At 44.7% G+C, this 18,421-nt stretch overlaps 2 protein-coding genes and 1 pseudogene across 3 annotated transcripts; 1 reads left to right on the top strand and 2 right to left on the bottom strand.

Annotated features, from left to right (window-relative positions):
- Positions 1-4,371: 4,371 nt before the first annotated feature.
- LOC122429358 lies at positions 4,372-5,564 on the bottom strand (annotated as a pseudogene).
- Positions 5,565-6,231: 667 nt separating this feature from the next.
- On the top strand, positions 6,232-7,200 carry LOC122428349 (protein tyrosine phosphatase type IVA 1-like). Of its 2 annotated transcripts, none has more exons than XM_043448335.1 (2): positions 6,232-6,783; positions 6,877-7,200. In XM_043448335.1, the coding sequence occupies exons 1-2, from the start codon at positions 6,679-6,681 to the stop codon at positions 7,198-7,200; spliced, it is 429 nt and encodes a 142-aa protein (XP_043304270.1). In that variant the 5' UTR covers positions 6,232-6,678. The 2 variants fall into 2 exon arrangements, with proteins under 2 accessions (XP_043304270.1, XP_043304263.1); XM_043448328.1 differs by having other exon boundaries at positions 6,232-7,016; positions 7,080-7,200.
- Positions 7,201-12,102: 4,902 nt separating this feature from the next.
- Positions 12,103-13,053, bottom strand: LOC122428340 (olfactory receptor 12-like). The gene has a single exon (XM_043448319.1). The coding sequence runs from the start codon at positions 13,051-13,053 to the stop codon at positions 12,103-12,105; it is 951 nt and encodes a 316-aa protein (XP_043304254.1).
- Between the last annotated feature and the right edge of the window lie 5,368 nt (positions 13,054-18,421).

Raw genomic sequence — 18,421 nt, 5'->3', positions numbered from 1 at the left:
ACTGACCCAGTGATGGTTCTAACTCCAGGCCAGTCTGGGGAAAGATCAGGGGCCAGCCCTCACCAGGCTAAAGTGGAGCTACTTCTGCCTCTCCTGCAGACCATGAGAGACAGACCCTATGTTTCTCAGCAGTTTTGTCTCTGAGATAAGACTGTGATGGCAAACATCAGCAGAGCTCTCCACACCCTTGGGAATCTAAGGGTTCTTTCTTAAAATGCCCAGATGTTGGACAATTCATGGAGAGGGGACAGCCCAGCTCCATGGTCTGAGAACAGCAGGACAGGGGCTGAGACCATTCGGGACATGAGCAAATCCTCCCCGTCCTTACTGCCATGCCCCTGGCACCTCAGCACACCCCTGGTAATGATTGGTTGGAGCAATGGGAACTACCAACACGGTCACATCTGCCTCAGAGTCTGGGTCCTCCTGCTGGGTGCTGCTTTCTGTCACAGCCCAGACCTCCCTTGTCCGCACTGGACAGGGCTGACCACCACACTCACATGGAACACGGGGACAAGCTGTGTGGTGGCCAGAGGAAATGCTTAGAGGAAATCTAGACTAAATAGGAAGGAGTGTGGAAGGCAGGGGACACAGAGCTATGGGGCCCCTAAGAAGTTGAGGGGTGAGGGCAACCAGCTCTAGAGCAGTTTCATATTTTCTAGAGGTGAGATCTTTACCACCCTGGAACGGGCTGATTTTGGTGGGAATGAACTCCCTGGGAGTCAGGGTATGCAGCTGGAGGCTGGTTGGTCTGGGGCTCTTTGAAGGAGTGATGACCCCCCTCCCCCAGCCTGAAGTTCTCCTAGAAGGAGGTCTGAGAGAGTTCATTCTTTCCAACAATAGAAGTCTGGATGACCATGTAGGTTGTCCAGCTTTCCTCTTCTGGCAGACTTGACTCCAGGCTCACATGACAGCAGAGGGGACGTCTGGTCTGGGGCAGGCAGCACTCACTGTAATGTGTTTGGAGCTGGTGCTAAGAGCAGAGTTGGTAGTCTTCCCTACGCTCCATGGCCAACCACCCTGGCCCCCTGTGCAAGCAGTCACATTCATCATGGCCAAGCTTGCGCTGTCCATCTCTGTTTACCCCCTGGTTATATGCACAATAGATTCACTGTGACCAGAGTGACTATCTTTCCCCCACCACCCACCACCCCAGGCTGGCTGTCTGCTCCTCTGCTCCTGGGATTCCCAGCTTCTTGTTTCTGTTCTGTTTCCCAGGACTGTTTGTCCACCTCAGGAGCCTTGGGTCATCAAAACAGGGACCCTTAGTGTGCCTGGGGGAGCACATGAGGAACAATCTGCATTTTCATCTGGGAAGCCAACCTCTCAGTTTGCTTTATAAAAACATACTCACATTCCTTTGGCTGTTGAGATGACCCAGAGTGGCTGCGGTGCTGGCTTCACTGAATCTGTGAGTTGAGCCTGAGAAATGCCTTAGGGGGCGAAGGGGAATAATGCAGTGTTGTCACAAGCCCCGATTCGTAATGACTGAGTCCTGAGTCCTTTCCTTGTATATGTAGTTATCATGTGTGTCTGAGGCCCCACAGCAGCAGCGTCATCTAGGGCTGGTCAGAAATGCAAGGTCTCAGGCACTGAATTTACGATCATATTTATCCAAGACCCCCTGATTATTTCTACTCTCATTAAGGTTAAAACCCACATTTATATAACACCCCCTGGTTATTTCCACTCTCATTAAAGTTCAGACCTGTGGCCCTGACTGATCTTGCCCAGTGCAGTGAGAGGTAGTGTTGTTCAGGGTCCAGGCTCCCAGGACTAATCTGTCAGTGATGCTGACCATGCCCTGCTGAATGATGACCGCACTGCTCCTGTGATGTCAGGAGGGGCATGGCTCACCCAGGACCCTGTGCTTCTGGGGAGGACAGGACTCCTGACCCAGGTCTGTGCTGATGACAATGACGTGGCCTTGAGGATCCTGCTCCGTCGTCCACCTCTGGCTTCCTGTGCAGGGAAGTGAGAGTGAGGAGGGGGCAGCAGAGAGCACCTGGGGTCCCAGGGAGAGGCAGGCCATATGCTCCAAGTGCCTGCTGCAGGAAACTCTTGGGTTTTGGTGTAAGCAGATGAGACTGGCTCAATTCTACCTGTTACCCTCAGCTACCCTCAGCTGGGTAGTATTCATGGCACCTGCATCTTTGGATGACTCGACTTGAAGATACTCTCTGCCTGGCACAGCTGGGATTTGAGGCCTCAAGTGGCCAATTAGCATTTACTTGAGCTCTGAGTACGCTGGGACTCCCAACTCCTCGAGTCCCTGAAAGATGCAATCCTGTGGCTAACCTTCCTTTGATACATCTCAGCCCAAAACAGGAGGAGCAGGAAGCCTGAAATTCCTCCGGGAGCGCTGGGGTTCATTGGGTGAGAAGCAACTCAGAGGGACCCAGAGGCCCTTCTTGGAAAGGTCTCCTCAGGCTGCAGGCGTGGCCTCCTGGCCCACACCCCACCCTCCTCCTCGGCTTCATCCTGGTCTGTGGGTGTGACAAAGAGTCATGTGCAGGGCTCTGTGTCTACAGAAGCAGCACAGCCCTCTCTAAGTCGTAATATGGCCCTTCCCTCACTGGAGGTCAAGTAAATGTATCTGTTAAAATATTTTAATCCTGCACTGAAAATCAAAGCCAATTTATAAATGTGATATATGATTATTAGAAAATTATAGGAAGTATGAGAGTAAAATCCTGGAGAAAGTTGTGTTATGAATATGCGCGAGGCTCTTAAGGCTCAAAAATTATTAGACAAATAGATTTCAGAGGAAAAGTTTGCTTATAAAGGGACATTTCAAAATAAAAATGTTCAATCCATGTGGATTATCGAAAAATTTAAATTTGTATACCACTAGTGAAGATTTCAAATATATGAATCAAAAATGGACAGGATTAGAAAGGTAAACATCCAAATAATGATTGATATTTATCATACTTCTCTCAGTAATTGATGAAACAAATCAAAATATTGTTGTCATGTATTAGATTGATTCAAAATATGAAACATGATATCACAACAAACTGTGGAAAATTCTTAGAGAGATGGAAATTCTTAGAGATGCCTCCAAAGATACCTGTATCCAGGTCAAGAAGCAATAGTTAGAGCAGGACATGGAACAACAGACTGGTTCCAAATTGGGAAAAGAGTACATAAAAGCTGTATATTGTCATGCTGCTTATTTAACTTCTGTGCAGAATATATCATGGGAAATGCCAGGCTGGATGAATCACAAGCTGGAATCAAGATTGCCGGGAGAAAGATCGATAACCTCAGATATGCAGCTGACACCACCCTTATGGCAGAAATTGTAGAGGAATTTAAAGAGCCTCTTGATGAAGGTAAATAGGAGAGTGAAAGAGTTGGCTTAAAGCTCAACAGTCAAAAAACAAAGACCATGGCATCCGGTCCCATCACTTCATGGCAAATAGATGGGGAAACAATGAAAACAGTGACAGACTATTTTTTTGGGCTCCAAAATCACTGCAGGTGGTGACTGCAGCCTTGAAATCGAAAGATGTTTGTTCCTTGGAAGAAAGTCTGTGACAAACCTAGACAGCATATTAGAAAGCAGAGACATCACTTTGCTGACAAAGGACTGTATAGTCAAAGCTATGGTTTTTCCAGTAGTCATGTACACATGTGAGAGTTGGACCATAAAGATAGCTAAGTGCCAAAGAATTGATGCTTTTGAACCGTGGTGTTGAAAAGCCTCTTGAGAGCCCCCTGGACTGCTGAAAGAAGAAATTAAAGGCAATCTAAAAAATAAAAGATATCCCATGTGCTTGAGTTGGAAGAGAATAAAATTATCCAGTGTGATCTAAGCGTCTATGTCACACTTTCAAAATCACAGTTATGTTTTGCAGAAAATGAAAAGTACATTTTAAAATTCATATGGACTCTCAAGAAAGAGAAATAGTCAAGATAATCTTGAAAGCAAACTTGGAAGTCCCAGACTTTTAAAAGAAGTTTATGTATTTTTAATTGAAGGATAATTGCTTTACAATATTGTGTTGATTTCTGCCTTACATCAACGTGAATGCCATAAGTATACACATGTCCCCTCTCTCTTGAACCTCCCTCTCACCGCCCACCCCACCCCACCCCTCTAGCTTGTTACAGAGCCTGGTTTGAGTTCCGAGACATACAGCGAATTCCCACTAGCTAACTATTTTATTTATGGTAATGTATGTTTCCATGCCACTCTCTCTATTCCTCCCGCCCCCTCTCCTCCTGCCCATGTCCATAAGTCTGTTCTCTATGTCTGTGCCTCCACTGCTGCCCTGCAACTAGGCTCATCAGTACCATCTTTTTAGCTTCCACATATATGCACTAATATACAATATTTGTTTTTCTCTTTCTGACTCACTTCACTCAGAGTTCCCTCATGATTACAACTCATTCCTTCTGACTTACGTCACCAGGCACAGAAGCAACTCTGAAGTCCCTGCCATGCATTTTCTCTATGAGCCAGTCTACTGTGAGGCGAGCAGAAGTAACGCAGCTTAGATTAGGAGTAGACCTTCCTACTTGGTACCACTGTTTGCCAATTAGGACCAATTAGCTTTCACTTAATACTGACCGCTGTTTGCCAATTAGGAAATTAGGAACGGGGCGGAAACCCCCAGGAAAGTCCCATGCGCGTGAAAGTATTGACCAATGAAATTGCTTTGCAAACGTGTAACCAATCCGCTCTTCACCCCTGTAAATTTGTGTAACAGCTTGGGCTCGGGGCTGTCTGACTCGCACCACTGCGTTGGTTGCGGGCGGAGAGTCCTGGCTCAAGTCAGTAATAAACTTCCCTTCCTGCGAGTTGCATTGTCTTGGAGGCCTTCTCTCTTCCCGCTCGGGGATTCGGACATCAGGCATAACACTATCTTGTGCCTTGTGTTGAGAAAAATAATAGCCTGTGTAATCGTTAGTGTCTCATACAAGTCACAAAGTACATCTAACTTTCATTTCTCTCTTTCAACACTGATACAAAATTGTTTGATTCCTTCAAGGGTCAGTTATTCCTTTTTCACCAGAATTTGAATCAGGTTTCTCATGAATTTTGGTCAGTTCCAACACAACTGTTGGCCTTGTGGCAGAAAACAACGTCACCTGAATATTTGTATTTAATTTTTGAAAAATCTCATAGATTTGATCCTTAAACCCTCAGCTAAGCATTTTATCTGCTTCACCCAAAACAAGCACTTTGACCCATTTTGGAAAAAGATAATTGTTTAACACATCAGAAACTCTCCCGGGTGTACAGAAAGCAATATGTGGGGCTTCGGCCTGCAGTTTTGCATTTTATTTAGAACACTGGTTACACCAATGCAGACATGACAAGTTGCTCCCACATAGTCTCTAAGTGCTAGAATTACCTTTTGGATTTGCCAAGCCAGTTCTTTGGCAGGGGCCAATATTGTGCTTGGGTCTCCTGGAATTCAGTCTCCAATCATGGAGCAAATGTGGCTGTCTTGCCAGTACCTGACTGAGCTTGATAATCACATCATACTCCTTAATACATGGAATAATAGCTCTCTGCTGAATAACTGATGACTTCTCAAAACCATGAGCATAGGTGCCCCAAAGAAGAGATTCCTTTAAGTTCTCATTACCAATGTTTTCAACAGCCTCGTTCCAGTGACTCTCGATGACACCAGTGGGTCCATTCCTTCCGGGTCACGGTCACCATGTTCTCTGTTGTTATGATCCACGGAACTGCCACATGATCTGAAGAGCCACTCAGCACCCGACTGAAAAGCTCTCAGACTTCTTAATTTGGAAACATATTACAAATCTGCAGTCTCAAAACAGTATAGTATTGGCACAAAGACAGACTTGTAGAACAATGGAGCAGAATACAGAGCTCAGAAATGAGGCTTCATCAATTTCGTCCAATGGTCTTCAACAAATGTGCCAAGATGACTCACAGGGAAAAGACACCCTTTCAACAAATGGCATTGGAAAACCAGCTGCTTATGTGAAAATGCATAATGTGGGCCCTTACCTAGCTTCATGAGCAAAAACTAACTTAATATGGATTAAAAACCTAAATGTAGCGGGTGGCGAGGCTGTGCGCCCTTCCCCGGCCGCTCACTGCAGAACCGACTCCGGTGCCGCCGCCCGCGAAGCTGCCGCCGCCGCCTCACGACGCTCGCCACCGCCCCTGCCCTGCCGCCTCCGCCGCCTCCGCCTCGGGACCCGCTGTGTGGTTAGGCCACAATCTTCAATGAGTAGACATAGTCCTCCGTTCTGTGGTGTTCTCGGTCACACATTTATGGAGTTTCTGAAGGGCAGTGGAGATTACTGCCAGGCACAGCACGACCTCTATGCAGACAAGTGAACTGCAGAAATTGATTACTGCTCAACCAAGAAGCCCCCGTAAGACTGGTTAACCTGGACACAGAAGTGTTGAATTGAAATCCACAGAGCATTTTTTTACAAGAGTTCTGATCTGGATGGGGTAAACCTCAGTGCACTTCCTTTCTGTTGCCTCAGTATTACTGGATTGAAGAATTGCTGCTTCTTGTTAAGAGGTTCATTCATTCATTACTCCCAACTTCATACTTAAAAGCACCGAGAATTTCAAGTGGAGTATATTGAAGTTGACTGCGTTTCTTTGCATCATTTCTGTATTCAATTTTTTAAATTCTTTCATATCCCTATTGAGTGTTTTTTAACTAAATTAACATGGCTCTAACGAACCGCCCAGCTCCTGTGGAAGTTACGTACAGGAACATGAGATTTCTTATTATACACAACCCAACTAATGCAACGTTAAGCAAATTTATAGAGGAACTTAAGAAGTATGGAGTTACCACAATTGTAAGAGTATGTGAAGCAACTTATGACACTACTCTTGTGGAGAAAGAAGGCATCCATGTTCTCGATTGGCCTTTTGATGATGGCACACCACCATCTAACCAGATTGTTGATGATTGGTTACGCCTTGTGAAAATTAAGTTTCATGAAGACCCTGGTTGTTGTATTGCTGTTCATTGTATTGCAGGCCTTGGCAGAGCTCCAGTGCTTGTTGCCCTAGCATTAATTGAAGGTGGAATGAAATATGAAGATGCAGTACATTTCAAAAGACAAAATCGGCGAGGTGCTTTTAATAGCAAGCAACTTTTGTATTTGGAGAAATATCGTCCTAAAATGCGGCTGCACTTCAAAGACTCCAATGGGCATAGAAACAACTGTTGCATTCGGTAAAACGAGGGTGCATGATGCCATTGCTTGGAAGTGGAATCTGAGACACGATGGAATTTGTCGTACATAGCAGATAGCCCAGTTGACTTGGTGAATAAGTCTGATGAAGCTTCCATAGGAGTGTTGAAAAGCAGTTTTACCAGGCCACAGGCCTGGCAGAATTGCAGTCTCTGTTCAGGTTATGATCAACCTATTTGAATACTAGTAAAGAATTCTTGCCTTTGAGCATTAATATGTGCTTCTAATTTGTACCAATTGACCTTTCCTGAAATCATGCAGTATTGAGTCATGTCATTAAATCTGTTTCCATGCCAGAATCTTACCAATACGTAAGAAATTTAGAAAGACTAGGTGCCAAAATTCCCAGCACAATACTTGTATATTTTTAGTAGCATATAGAACAAATCCCAGGAACTATGAACGCTCTGGACCTTATGTGGTTTATTCCTTGCATCATTTCAAACATAGAAAGTAGGGCCCATGAGGTTTGTTTGCTCACAATATGTTTACATCTCCCACATTCATTCCAGTATACATCAGATTTGCTCCCTTTTTAATTAACCAAGTCTTACAGTGATTATTTAATATCTTTCTATAAATCTCATTTTATGTTGTAGAAGGCCTCCATTTTGAAAATCTACATTGTACAGAAGCACATGTCTTTAATGTCTCCAGACAAAAGCCTTACAGTTCATTTTAATGTTTGCACTTTGGGGTGCAACTTACAGGGAGGGCCTGAAAAAAGAATGGAAGGGGGCTATTAAGTATTTTTAGTAAACTGTTGCCTTTGTCTTGTGCAGAACATGTAGAATATGCGCTTTAATTTAGTAAATATTTTTTTAAAAGGTAGAAATACTTTGTTACTGTAACTAAAACAATTCTTAATCAAAATTTCTGAAATTATTATAATTTTTTTCATACTTACTGAAGTTGTTTACCAACTTGGTTTTGTTTGAAGTGTGATTCCCAGCCTCTCTTGCAAAAAAAAGTGGGTTTCTGCTAACGAATTGAGGAGACATTTAATATTTTATATACCTTTTGAGCTTAATATTTGGATACTTGACAATTTGTTTTATTATGTAATTGATAAAATGGTGATGTGTATTAATGTTAGCTCAACCATATATTTATACTGTCCGGGAACAAGTGGTTATAGTTCTGTGGGAGAAATAATTTGTCAGTGTTCACCAGCTTGTAAAAATCTAGTGCAAGAGCTTAAACATTAAATAAATGATGATATGCGTTTATCGTCAAAAAAACAGAAAAAACCTAAATACATGACATAAGTCTGTTAAACTCCTGGAAGACAACATCTGAGAAAAACTCAATAACCTTAAATTTGACAATGATTTGTTGGATATGACACCAAAAACATATGAAACAAAAGGGAAAATAGACACTTGTGGCTATCTAACTATGTAACTATCAAACTAAAAATGTGTGCATTAAAGACTTAGATAGCAGTATGGAAAGGCAACCTGTGACCTGGAAGAAAATGTTTAAAATGTTATGTCTGATGAGAGGATAATATTTAGAATACATAAAGAATTACTACAATTAAGTGAACCAATAACCTAGTTTAAAATTTTCATGTTACTTGAAGATATTTCTCTAGAGATAACCTACAAATTGCCAACAAACATATAAGAAAATGCTCAAAATCAGTAATCATTAGGGAAATATTAAAATAACAACAAAGAGATTATACCTCACAATCACTATAATGGCTGACATGAAAGAGAAAGGAGAACATATACTGACTATTATGTGGATAAATTGCAACAATTTTGCACTTTTGGTAGACATAAAAATGGTACAGCCACTATGAAAAAGAGTATAGGGTTCTTCCTAAAATTAAAAAAGAATTACCATATTATGCAATCAAATATCTGGATATATAGTAAAAAATGAGATAAAGAACAAAACGGCAGTCTTTCTAAGAGATGCACCTTTTGCATGCCAAAAGGTGGAGGCAACCCGAGTGTCTCTTGGTGGGTGAAGAGATAAACAAAAAGTTGCATACACATGTGATGGAATACTATTTAGCCTTAAAAAGGATAGAAATCCTGTCACATGCTACAACATGGGTAAATCTTAAGGAGACTATGCTAAGTGTAACAACCAGATGCAAAAAGACCAATGCTGTATGTTTTACTTATCTGGGGGCATCTGAAGAAGTCACATTCGTAGAGACAGAAAGAAGAATTGTGGCTCCTGGTGGTGGAGGTAAGGGAGCAACAGGGAGTTATTGTTTAGGGGGATGGAGTTCCAGGTTTGCAAAATGAAAAGTTCTGGAGATCTGATACACACAAGGTGAATGTACCAGACACTACTGAACTCTATAGTCAGGAAGATCCCCTGGAGGAGGAAATGGCAACCCATTTCAGAATTCTTGCATGGGAAATTTCATGGACACAGGGTCCTGGTGGGCTACAGTCCATGGGGTCGCAAAAGTGTTGGCCAGGCTTAGCGACTAAACAACAACACATGACTTAGCAACTAACAATAGGACTGAACCAAACTCAAAATACAACAAAAGTTATTTTATTTTATTTTTTGCTTTTAAAGGGCAGAAACTTCTAAAGTTTAAAAAAATATCAGCATCAAAACTACAATATGGTCTTGAAACGCAATGTATTTATTGTCCACTTAAGCACAATAAAGAGATGAGCTGTATCATGTGTATTTTGGAGTTCAGTGACTAATTAACACTGAACTCAACTTATACTCTGGTGTTAGATGTGAAATGAGAATCTAGTGCATGCCAGTAGCTTGCAAAGCATAGTATGGGATGAACAACCAAGTAAACGATGTCTACCATTGTATAGAGATAGTCACTGCAATCTGAAATATAGTTTTACAGAGAGGTAAAGCCAACCTGTAGGATTTTAAAAATAATTCTCTTCCAGATTATAGAACAATTTCTATTCCATCTAGTGCTGGGCTCAAATTTCCTGATTTATTTGAAAGTGAAAATTAATGTTCTACTAAGAACCATAGATTCCTTACTGCTTGTACCATTAAAATTCACATACTGATGAGGACTCTACACTTGTATACAAAAGGTTGGGATTTTCCTTTTCCTTTAGAAATTTAAAGTAAGACGTTCCTTGGAATGACAAAAATAAAGTGAGGGAGAGAAGGAGAAAGGAAGGAAGGAGGGAAGGAAGGAAGGGGAGGAAATGAGGGGGAGGCGGAGAAAAAACAGGAAGAAAGGAATGCAGGGAAAGAGAACAGTATAGTAGTATGACACCATAAGAAGGCATGTTATTTTGGGAAAGCTCCTCAAAGAATAAAGGTCAGCAGATGAATACAGTAATCTACACCAGACTTAGAATTAATTTTGGAGCCCAAAGATGAGACAATGCTATCAAGAGTCCAGCAGAGACATTGGAGTAGGTTCCTATTGAGGAATGGTGAGCAGCAATCTGATGACTTGGGTTTTGGCTGCTTGCCAGAGTCTCCTGAGCAGACAGCAGGGAGATGGAGAGCTGTGATCAGAGAGGAGGGCACGTCCCTACTGACCCTACAGACTAACCCTGTGTCCAGAGGACCACCTCCTGAGAGTGACCATGGGACTGGATGACTCTACCACAGGGAGACACGATGGGGATTTAAGTCCAGGCTGTGTGTTGGGTCCACGGAGCAGCAGGCTGGAGCTTTGAATGGGGAGGTCAAGACTGACGATGTAGCTCCCTCAGGGAGTGTGGGACTGAGGGCCAGGGAGCTGTGCTTCTGCCAAGAAACTGCCCCCTCCTTCCCCACCCCTGCTCTCTGCAGCAGCACCAGCACCTCCATCCTTATTCCGAGATGTCTGCTGACAAGGCCCCATTTCTTAGGGTCACAAGTAGTCAGGACACTGTCACCTGTCAGGTTGGATGGTGAACTTTGGGTGTCAGGCATCCACACTGACTCCCTGGGGCTCCCAGCTGCTGACTGAGGGGAGAACCCAGGACAGGGAGCACTGGGAGCCTCTGAAGCAGGAGCAGGTGCTCCCTGCTGCCTTGTTGGGTGGCGGCATCAGTGAACAGAAGGGGGGCAGGGAGGAACAGCCCCGCTGCAGGGTTGAGGGGAAGCGTGGTCTTCCTAACTCCCCTAATTGGCTGTGGTGACCCAGGCTATCATCAAGGAAGGGACCAGGCTGAGTGTCCTAGAACCTTCCTACTAGGTGGTCCAAAGGAGATTACTGAGCACATATTTACATGGATTCAACAATGAAATGAAGGGAAAAGCATCAGAGTTTGTCTAGTTTCATACATTCACTGGAGAGCAAGGAGATCCAACCAGTCCATCCTAAAGGAAATCAACTCTGAATATTCATTGGATAGAATGATGCTGAAGCTGAAGCTCCAATACTTTGGCCACCTGATGCAAAGAGCTGACTCACTGGAAAAGACCATGATGCTGGGAAAGATTGAGGGCAGGAGGAGAAGGGTGTGACAGAGGATGAGATGGCTGGATGTCATCACCAATTTAATCGAGATGAATTTGAGCAAAGTCAAGGATATAGCAAAGGAAAGGGAAGTCTGACATGCTACATTCATGGGGTCACAAGGAACTGGACACAACTTCGCTACTGAAAAACAACAACACTATCTTCACTGGAAGATGCTGAATTAGGAAATACACTCTCAATCAAAGACTCTCTGCTCATCATTCTGCCCACTGTATTACCCAAACTTCAAGATTAGAGTTGTACTCTTTAAGGATACTAATTTTATGTTGGCAAAGAAAATGCCTTATTCATTTTCCATCTCTTGCAGTTTGAGGTCCATGATGTTCTTCCAAGAAGGATTAAATACAATGCTGGAGGAAAGAATGAATTACAGGAATGAGGAATAAATTCTTCAGATTAAACCTAGTGCCTCTCCCAAAGCTCTTGTCCTTTCCTTGGGTCACCCTCCTTCATGTGGCTGTGTGTTTCTGCCCCAGTCTCCGCAGGGCATCCTTCACGTCCTTGTTTCTCAGACTGTAGATGAGAGGGTTGAGCATCGGGATGACCAGCGTGTAGAAGACAGAGACCACCTTGCCCTGCTCCATGGACTGCACAGCTCCTGGCTGGGCATACATGACAAAAAGTGTTCCATAAAAGAGGGACACGGCTGTCATGTGGGAGCCGCAGGTGGAGAAGAGCTTGTGTCTCCCTCCTCCTGAGTGCATCCTCAGGATGGTCCCTGTGATGTAGCCGTAGGAGATGAGGACCACAAGTGTGGTGCCCACAATGATGAGGCCACAGATGGCAAACATGACCAGCTCATTAATGGTAGTCTCAGCACAGGCAAGCTTGAGCAGAGGCGGCACATCACAGAAGAAGTGGTCGATGTGGTTGGAGCTGCAGAACGGGAGGCTGAATGTGAAGCTGGTCTGCAGGATGGAGTTGAGGCAGCCCCCGCAGTAGGAGCCCAGCACCAGGCGGGCACAGACCGAGGGGCGCATGGAGATGGGGTAGCGCAGAGGGCTGCAGATGGCCACGAAGCGGTCATAGGCCATCACGGCCAAGAGGAAAGCCTCAGTGGTGCCCATTAGAGAGAAAAAGAAAAACTGAATGATACATCCCTCAAATGTGATGACCTTGGAGGAAAATGTGGTGTTTGCCAGGGCCTTGGGGTAGATGACAGACAAATAGCACAAGTCCACAAATGAGAGGTTCTTGAGGAAGAAGTACATTGGGGAGTGCAGACGGGCATCCAGGGTGATGACCACGATCATGGTGAGGTTCCCCAGGACGGCCACCATGTACAGGGCCAGGAACAGAGCAAAGAGCAGGGCCTGGGTCTGTGGACCACCCTCAAGTCCATCCAGCACAAACTCTTGCAAAGGCATCTCTGAGAGGTTTCTGTTTCCATGGGGTGACATGGCCCTGAGCTGGTGACATGGGGCAGAGAGTCAAGAGCTGGTGGAGGCAGTGAGAGGGAGCAGGTCAGGGTCACAAAATCATCCTCTCTTGGAGAACAGGCACCCTTCAGTGCCCAACTGCAGGGGCAACTAGATACCACCCTTCTTCCTGACAAATACTAGCTGATCTGAAGCATAACCATTTCCTGTGATTTACTAATTACGAAGTGTGCTTGGAGCACTCACCCTGTGGGAGATGGAGCATTTGCTATGAGAAGAGACTCAAGGGGTCCTGCCAAGCCGAGAGTCTACTGTGTAAGGGTGGCTTCCATCTCCCTGTCCTTGCTTTGAAGGACATGCTCTTCCTCCCCACAGGGATGCTCCTGAGCTGTGCTATTTCTGCACCTGCTCAGTTATCTAATCCTGCACCTCCCACCTCTTATTTACTCATTCTTTAATTTCAGAAATTGTTAAGCACTTCATGCCATCAGGAAATGACCCAGTGATAGCTCTATCCTGGTACAGGCTGGGAGCAGGTAAGGGACCAACCCTTACCAGGCCAGTGTGTAGCTACGCCTTTCTCTCCTGCAGGACCTGAGACCTAACTTAGCATCTTTGTCTCTAAGATAGGATCTTGTTGGCAACCTCAGCAGAACTCTCTGCATCCTTGAGAATCTAAGGGTTCTTTCTTGTAATGTCTGGATGTTAGACAATTCCTGGAGAGGAGAAAGTCTGCCTCCATGGTCTGAAAAGCAGCAGGTCAGGGGCTGTGACACATTCAGCATGTGGCATATCCTCTCTCATCCTGACTTCCATACCCCTGGCTCCTCTGCACACCCTGTAGGGTGATTGCTTGGAGCTGTGGGAGCCACCAACATGGTCACGTCTGTCTCAGTGACTGGGTCCTCCTGCTGGGTGCTGCTTCCTGTCCCTGTCACATCCCAGACTAGGGCTGACCTCCACACTCATGTGGGACTTGGGCACCAGCTGTGTGATGCCCAGAGGGGTGGTCAGGGGAGATGCAGCTTAAAAAAGGGAGGAGTGAGGAAGGAAGGTGGACACCACAGTGCCTCCCAGGACTAAGAGGAGCATCAGTGGGAGAGCAGAGCCGATTTTAGAACAGTTTCATTCTTTAGAGGTGCGAGCTGCAGGATCACAGGGTTGGCCACCTTCAGAGGGAGTGCCTTCCCTGGGAGTAGGGGTGTACAGGCAGCAGCTATGTGGTCAGTGATGCCTGCAGAGCAATGATGACCACCACATTCTCGCTCAGCCTGCAGTTCTCTTAGAAGGTGGTCTGAGAGAGTTCTTACTTTTCAACAATAGAGCATGCAGGAGAAAGAGTGGGTTGCCCATCTTTCCTCTCCTGGCTGGCCTGACTCCAACCCTCACAGGACAGCAGAGTATCATAGTTTGACTAGGGATGCCCCGGCATTGTGCAATGTGACATGGGTTAGGAGCTGGTAGTCTGAGTGGAGCTGGTGGGATGCCCTACACACCTCTGCTGCCCATTCCTTGGCTGTCCTCCCATCCCTGTCCTGTACACACATTCACATTAGTCTCAGCTAAGTTTTTGCTGGACCGAATTGGGTGAATTAAACTCAGGTGACCATTATATCTACTACTGTGGGCAGGAATCCCTTAGAATAAATGGGGTAGCACTCCTAGCCAACAAAAGAGTCTGAAATGCAGTACTTGGGGGCAGTCTCAAAAACGACAATGATCTCTCTTCATTTCCAAGGCAAACCATTGAATATAACAGTTATCCAAGTCTATGGCCCAACCAGTAATGCTGAAGAAGCTGAAGTTGAACGGTTCTATGAAGACCTACAAGATCTTCTAGAACTAATATCCAAAAAAGACGTCCTTTTCATTATAAGGGCCTGGAATGCAAAAGTAGGACATCAGGAAGCACCTGGAGTAACAGGAAAATTTGGCCTTGGAGTACAAACTGAAGCAGGGCAAAGCCTAACAGAGTTTTGCCAAGAGAACATACTTGTCATAGCAAACACCATCTTCCAACAATACAAGAGAGACTCTACACATGGACATCACCAGATGGTCAGTACTGAAATCAGATTGATTATATTCTTTGCAGCTGAAGATGAAGAAGTTCTAAACAGTCAGCAAAAACAAGGCTGGGAGCTGAGTGTGGCTCAGATCATGCACTCCTTATTGCCAAATTCAGACTAAATTTGAAGAAAGTAGGGAAAACCACTAGACCATTCAAGTAAGACTTAAATCAAATCCCTAATGATTATACAGTAGAAGTGACAAATAGATTCAAGGGATTAGATCTGATTGACAGAGTGCCTGAAGAACTATGGAAGGAGGTTCATGACATTGTACAGGAGGCAGTGATGAAGACCATCCCCGAGAAGAAGAAATGCAAAAAGGCAAAATGGTTGTCTGAGGAGACCTTACAAATAGCTGAGAAAAGAAGAGAAGCTAAAGGCAAAGGAGAAAAGGAAAGATATGCCCATTTGAATGCAGAGTTCAAAGAATAGCAAGGAGAGATAAGAAGGCCTTCCTCAGTGATCAATGCAGAGAAATAGAGGAAAACAATAGGATGGGAAAGACCAGAGATCTCTTCAAAAAATTTGAGATACCAAGGGAATATTTTATGCAAAGATAGCCACAATAATGGACAGAAATGGTATGGATCTAACAGAGCTATTAAGAAGAGGTGGCAAGAATACACAGAAGAACTATACAAAAAATATCTTCATGACTCAGATAACCACAATGGTGTGATCACTGACCTAGAGCCAGACAGTGGGCCTTAGGAAGCATCACTATGAACAAAGCTAATGGAGGTGATGGAATTCCAGTTGAGCTATTTCAAATCCTAAAAGATGATGCTATGAAAGTACTGCACTCAATATGTTAGCAAATTTGGAAAACTCAGCAGTGGCCACAGGACTGGAAAATGTCAGTTTTCACTCCAATCCCAAAGAAAGGCTATGCCAAACAATGTTCAAACTACCACACAATTGTACTCATCTCACAGGCTAGCAAAGTAATGCTCAAAATTCTCCAGGCCAGGCTTCAACAGTATGTGAACCATGAACTTGTAGATGCTTAAGCTGGATTTAGAAACGGCAGAGGAACCAGAGATCAAATTGTCAACTTCTGTTGGATCAACAAAAAAGAAAGAGTTCCAGAAAAGCATCTACTTCTGCTTTATTGACTATGCCAAAGCCTTTGGCTGCATGGATCGCAATAAACTGTGGAAAATTCTTTAAGAGATGGGAATACCAGACCATCTGACCTGCCTCTTGAGGAATCTGTTTGCAGGTCAGGAAGCAACAGTTAGAACTGGACATGGAACAATAGACTGGTTCCAAATCAGGAAAGGAGTACATCAAAGCTGTATATTGTCACACTGCTTATTTAACTTCTATGCAGAGTACATCATGAGAAACGCTGGGCTGGAAGAAGCACAAGCTGGAATCAAGATTGCCAGGTGAAATATCAATAATCTCGGATATGCAGATGACACCACCCTTATGGCAGAAAGTGAAGAAGAACTAAAGAGCCTCTTGATGAAAGTGAAAGAGGAGAGTGAAAAAGTTGGCTTAAAACTCAACATTCATAAAACTAACATCATGGTATCAGGTCCCATCACTTCATGGCAAATAGATGGAGAAACAGTGGAAACAGTGGCATACTTTGTTTTTTTGGGCTCCAAAATCACTGCAGATTGTAACTGTAGCCATGAAATTAAAAGACCCTTGCTCCTTGGAAGAAAAGTTATGACCAATCTAGACAGCATATTTGAAAGCAGAGACATTACTTTGCCAACAAAGGTCCGTCTAGTCAAAGCTATGAGTTTTCCTGTAGTCAGGTATGGATGTGAGTGTCGGACTGTAAAGAAAGCTGAGCACTGAAGAATTGATGTTTTTGAACTGTGGTGTTGGAGACGACTCTTGAGAGTCCCTTGGACTGCAAGGAGATCCAACCACTCAATCCTAAAGGAAATCAGTTTTGAGTATTCATTGGAAGGACTGATGTTGAAGCTGAAACTCCAACACTTTGGCCATTTGGTGTGAAGAACTGATTCATTTGAAAAGACCGTGATGCTAGGAAAAATTGAAGAGAGAAGGAGAAGGTGGTGACAGAGGATGAGATGGTTGGATGGCATCACTGACTTGATGGACATGAATTTGAGTAAGCTTTGGGAGTTGGTGATGGACAGGGAGGCCAGGTGTGCTGCAGTCAATGGGGTCAAAAAGAGTCAGACACAGCTGAGTGACTGAACTGAACTGAATCTTTTTCTGTCCATCTCTGCCTACGTCCTGTTCGTACACACAATACAGCCACTGTGGCTGGAGTGATCATCTTTTCCCCACCACCCCAGTCCTGCTGTCTTGCTTTTATGTCCCTTGTGGTTCCCAGCTTCATGTTCTATTCTGTTTCCCAGGACAGTTTGTCCATTTCAGGGGCCTTGGGTCCTGAGAACAATGACCCCTAGGATGCCTAGTGAAGCCCATGAGAAACAATTTGCATTTTCTTCTGGGAAGCCAAGATGGTTTTTGAAAATAAACTCAGACATTCTGTTGGCTGTTGAGATACTGCAGTGGGGCTGTGGCCACTTCAGTAAACCTATGATTAAACTTCATATGTACCTTCCCCTGTGAAGCAGAAGAATCCAGTGTTGACTGCAAGCCTTTGTATTTAATGATTGGGCCCTGTGTCCTTTCCTTGTCAATTTAGTTAGGCAAATGCAGTCTGAGGCCCTATAACAATATCATTACCTAAAGCTGGTCAGAAATGCAAGGTCTCAGGCCACTGGATTTAAGCCCATGTTTATTTGAGACCTGCTGGTTATTTCTATTTTCATTAGTGTTCAGACCTGCTGTCCTGACTGATCATGCCCAGTGCAGTTGGGAGGTGGGCAGTGATATGTCCAGGTCCAGGCTCCCAGGACTCACCTGTCAGTGATGCTGACCACACCCTGCTGAGTGATGACCGCAGTGCTCCTGTGATGTCAGGAGGGGCACGGCTCACCCAGGACCCTGTGCTCCCAGGGCGGACAGGACTCCTGACCCAGGTCTGTGCTGAGGATAATGACGTGGCACTGAGCACCCTCCACCCTGTTCAGCTCTGGCCTCCTGTGCAGGGAAGTGAAGTGGGGAGGGAGGGAGCAGAAGAGAGCACCTGGGTCAGGGTGAGAGGGAGGCCAGGTGCTCCAAGGGCCTTCTGCAGGAAGCTCTTAGGTCTCGGTAAAAGCAGAAGAGGGGATGGGCTCAGCTCACCTGTTCCCTGTGTCTGTCCCCTCAGCCAGCTGGTACTCATGGCACCTGCATCTTTGGGTCCCTCTGCTGGGAAGATGCTCTCCACTTGGCACAGCTGGGATTTGTGGCCTCAAATGGCCAATTAGGTGAGACTT

The sequence above is a fragment of the Cervus canadensis genome, chromosome 2, assembly GCF_019320065.1.
Source record: "Cervus canadensis isolate Bull #8, Minnesota chromosome 2, ASM1932006v1, whole genome shotgun sequence".
Lineage (NCBI taxonomy): Eukaryota > Metazoa > Chordata > Mammalia > Artiodactyla > Cervidae > Cervus > Cervus canadensis.
Note: the sequence above shows the minus strand (reverse complement) of the source record. Positions and strands in the feature narration are given on the sequence as shown.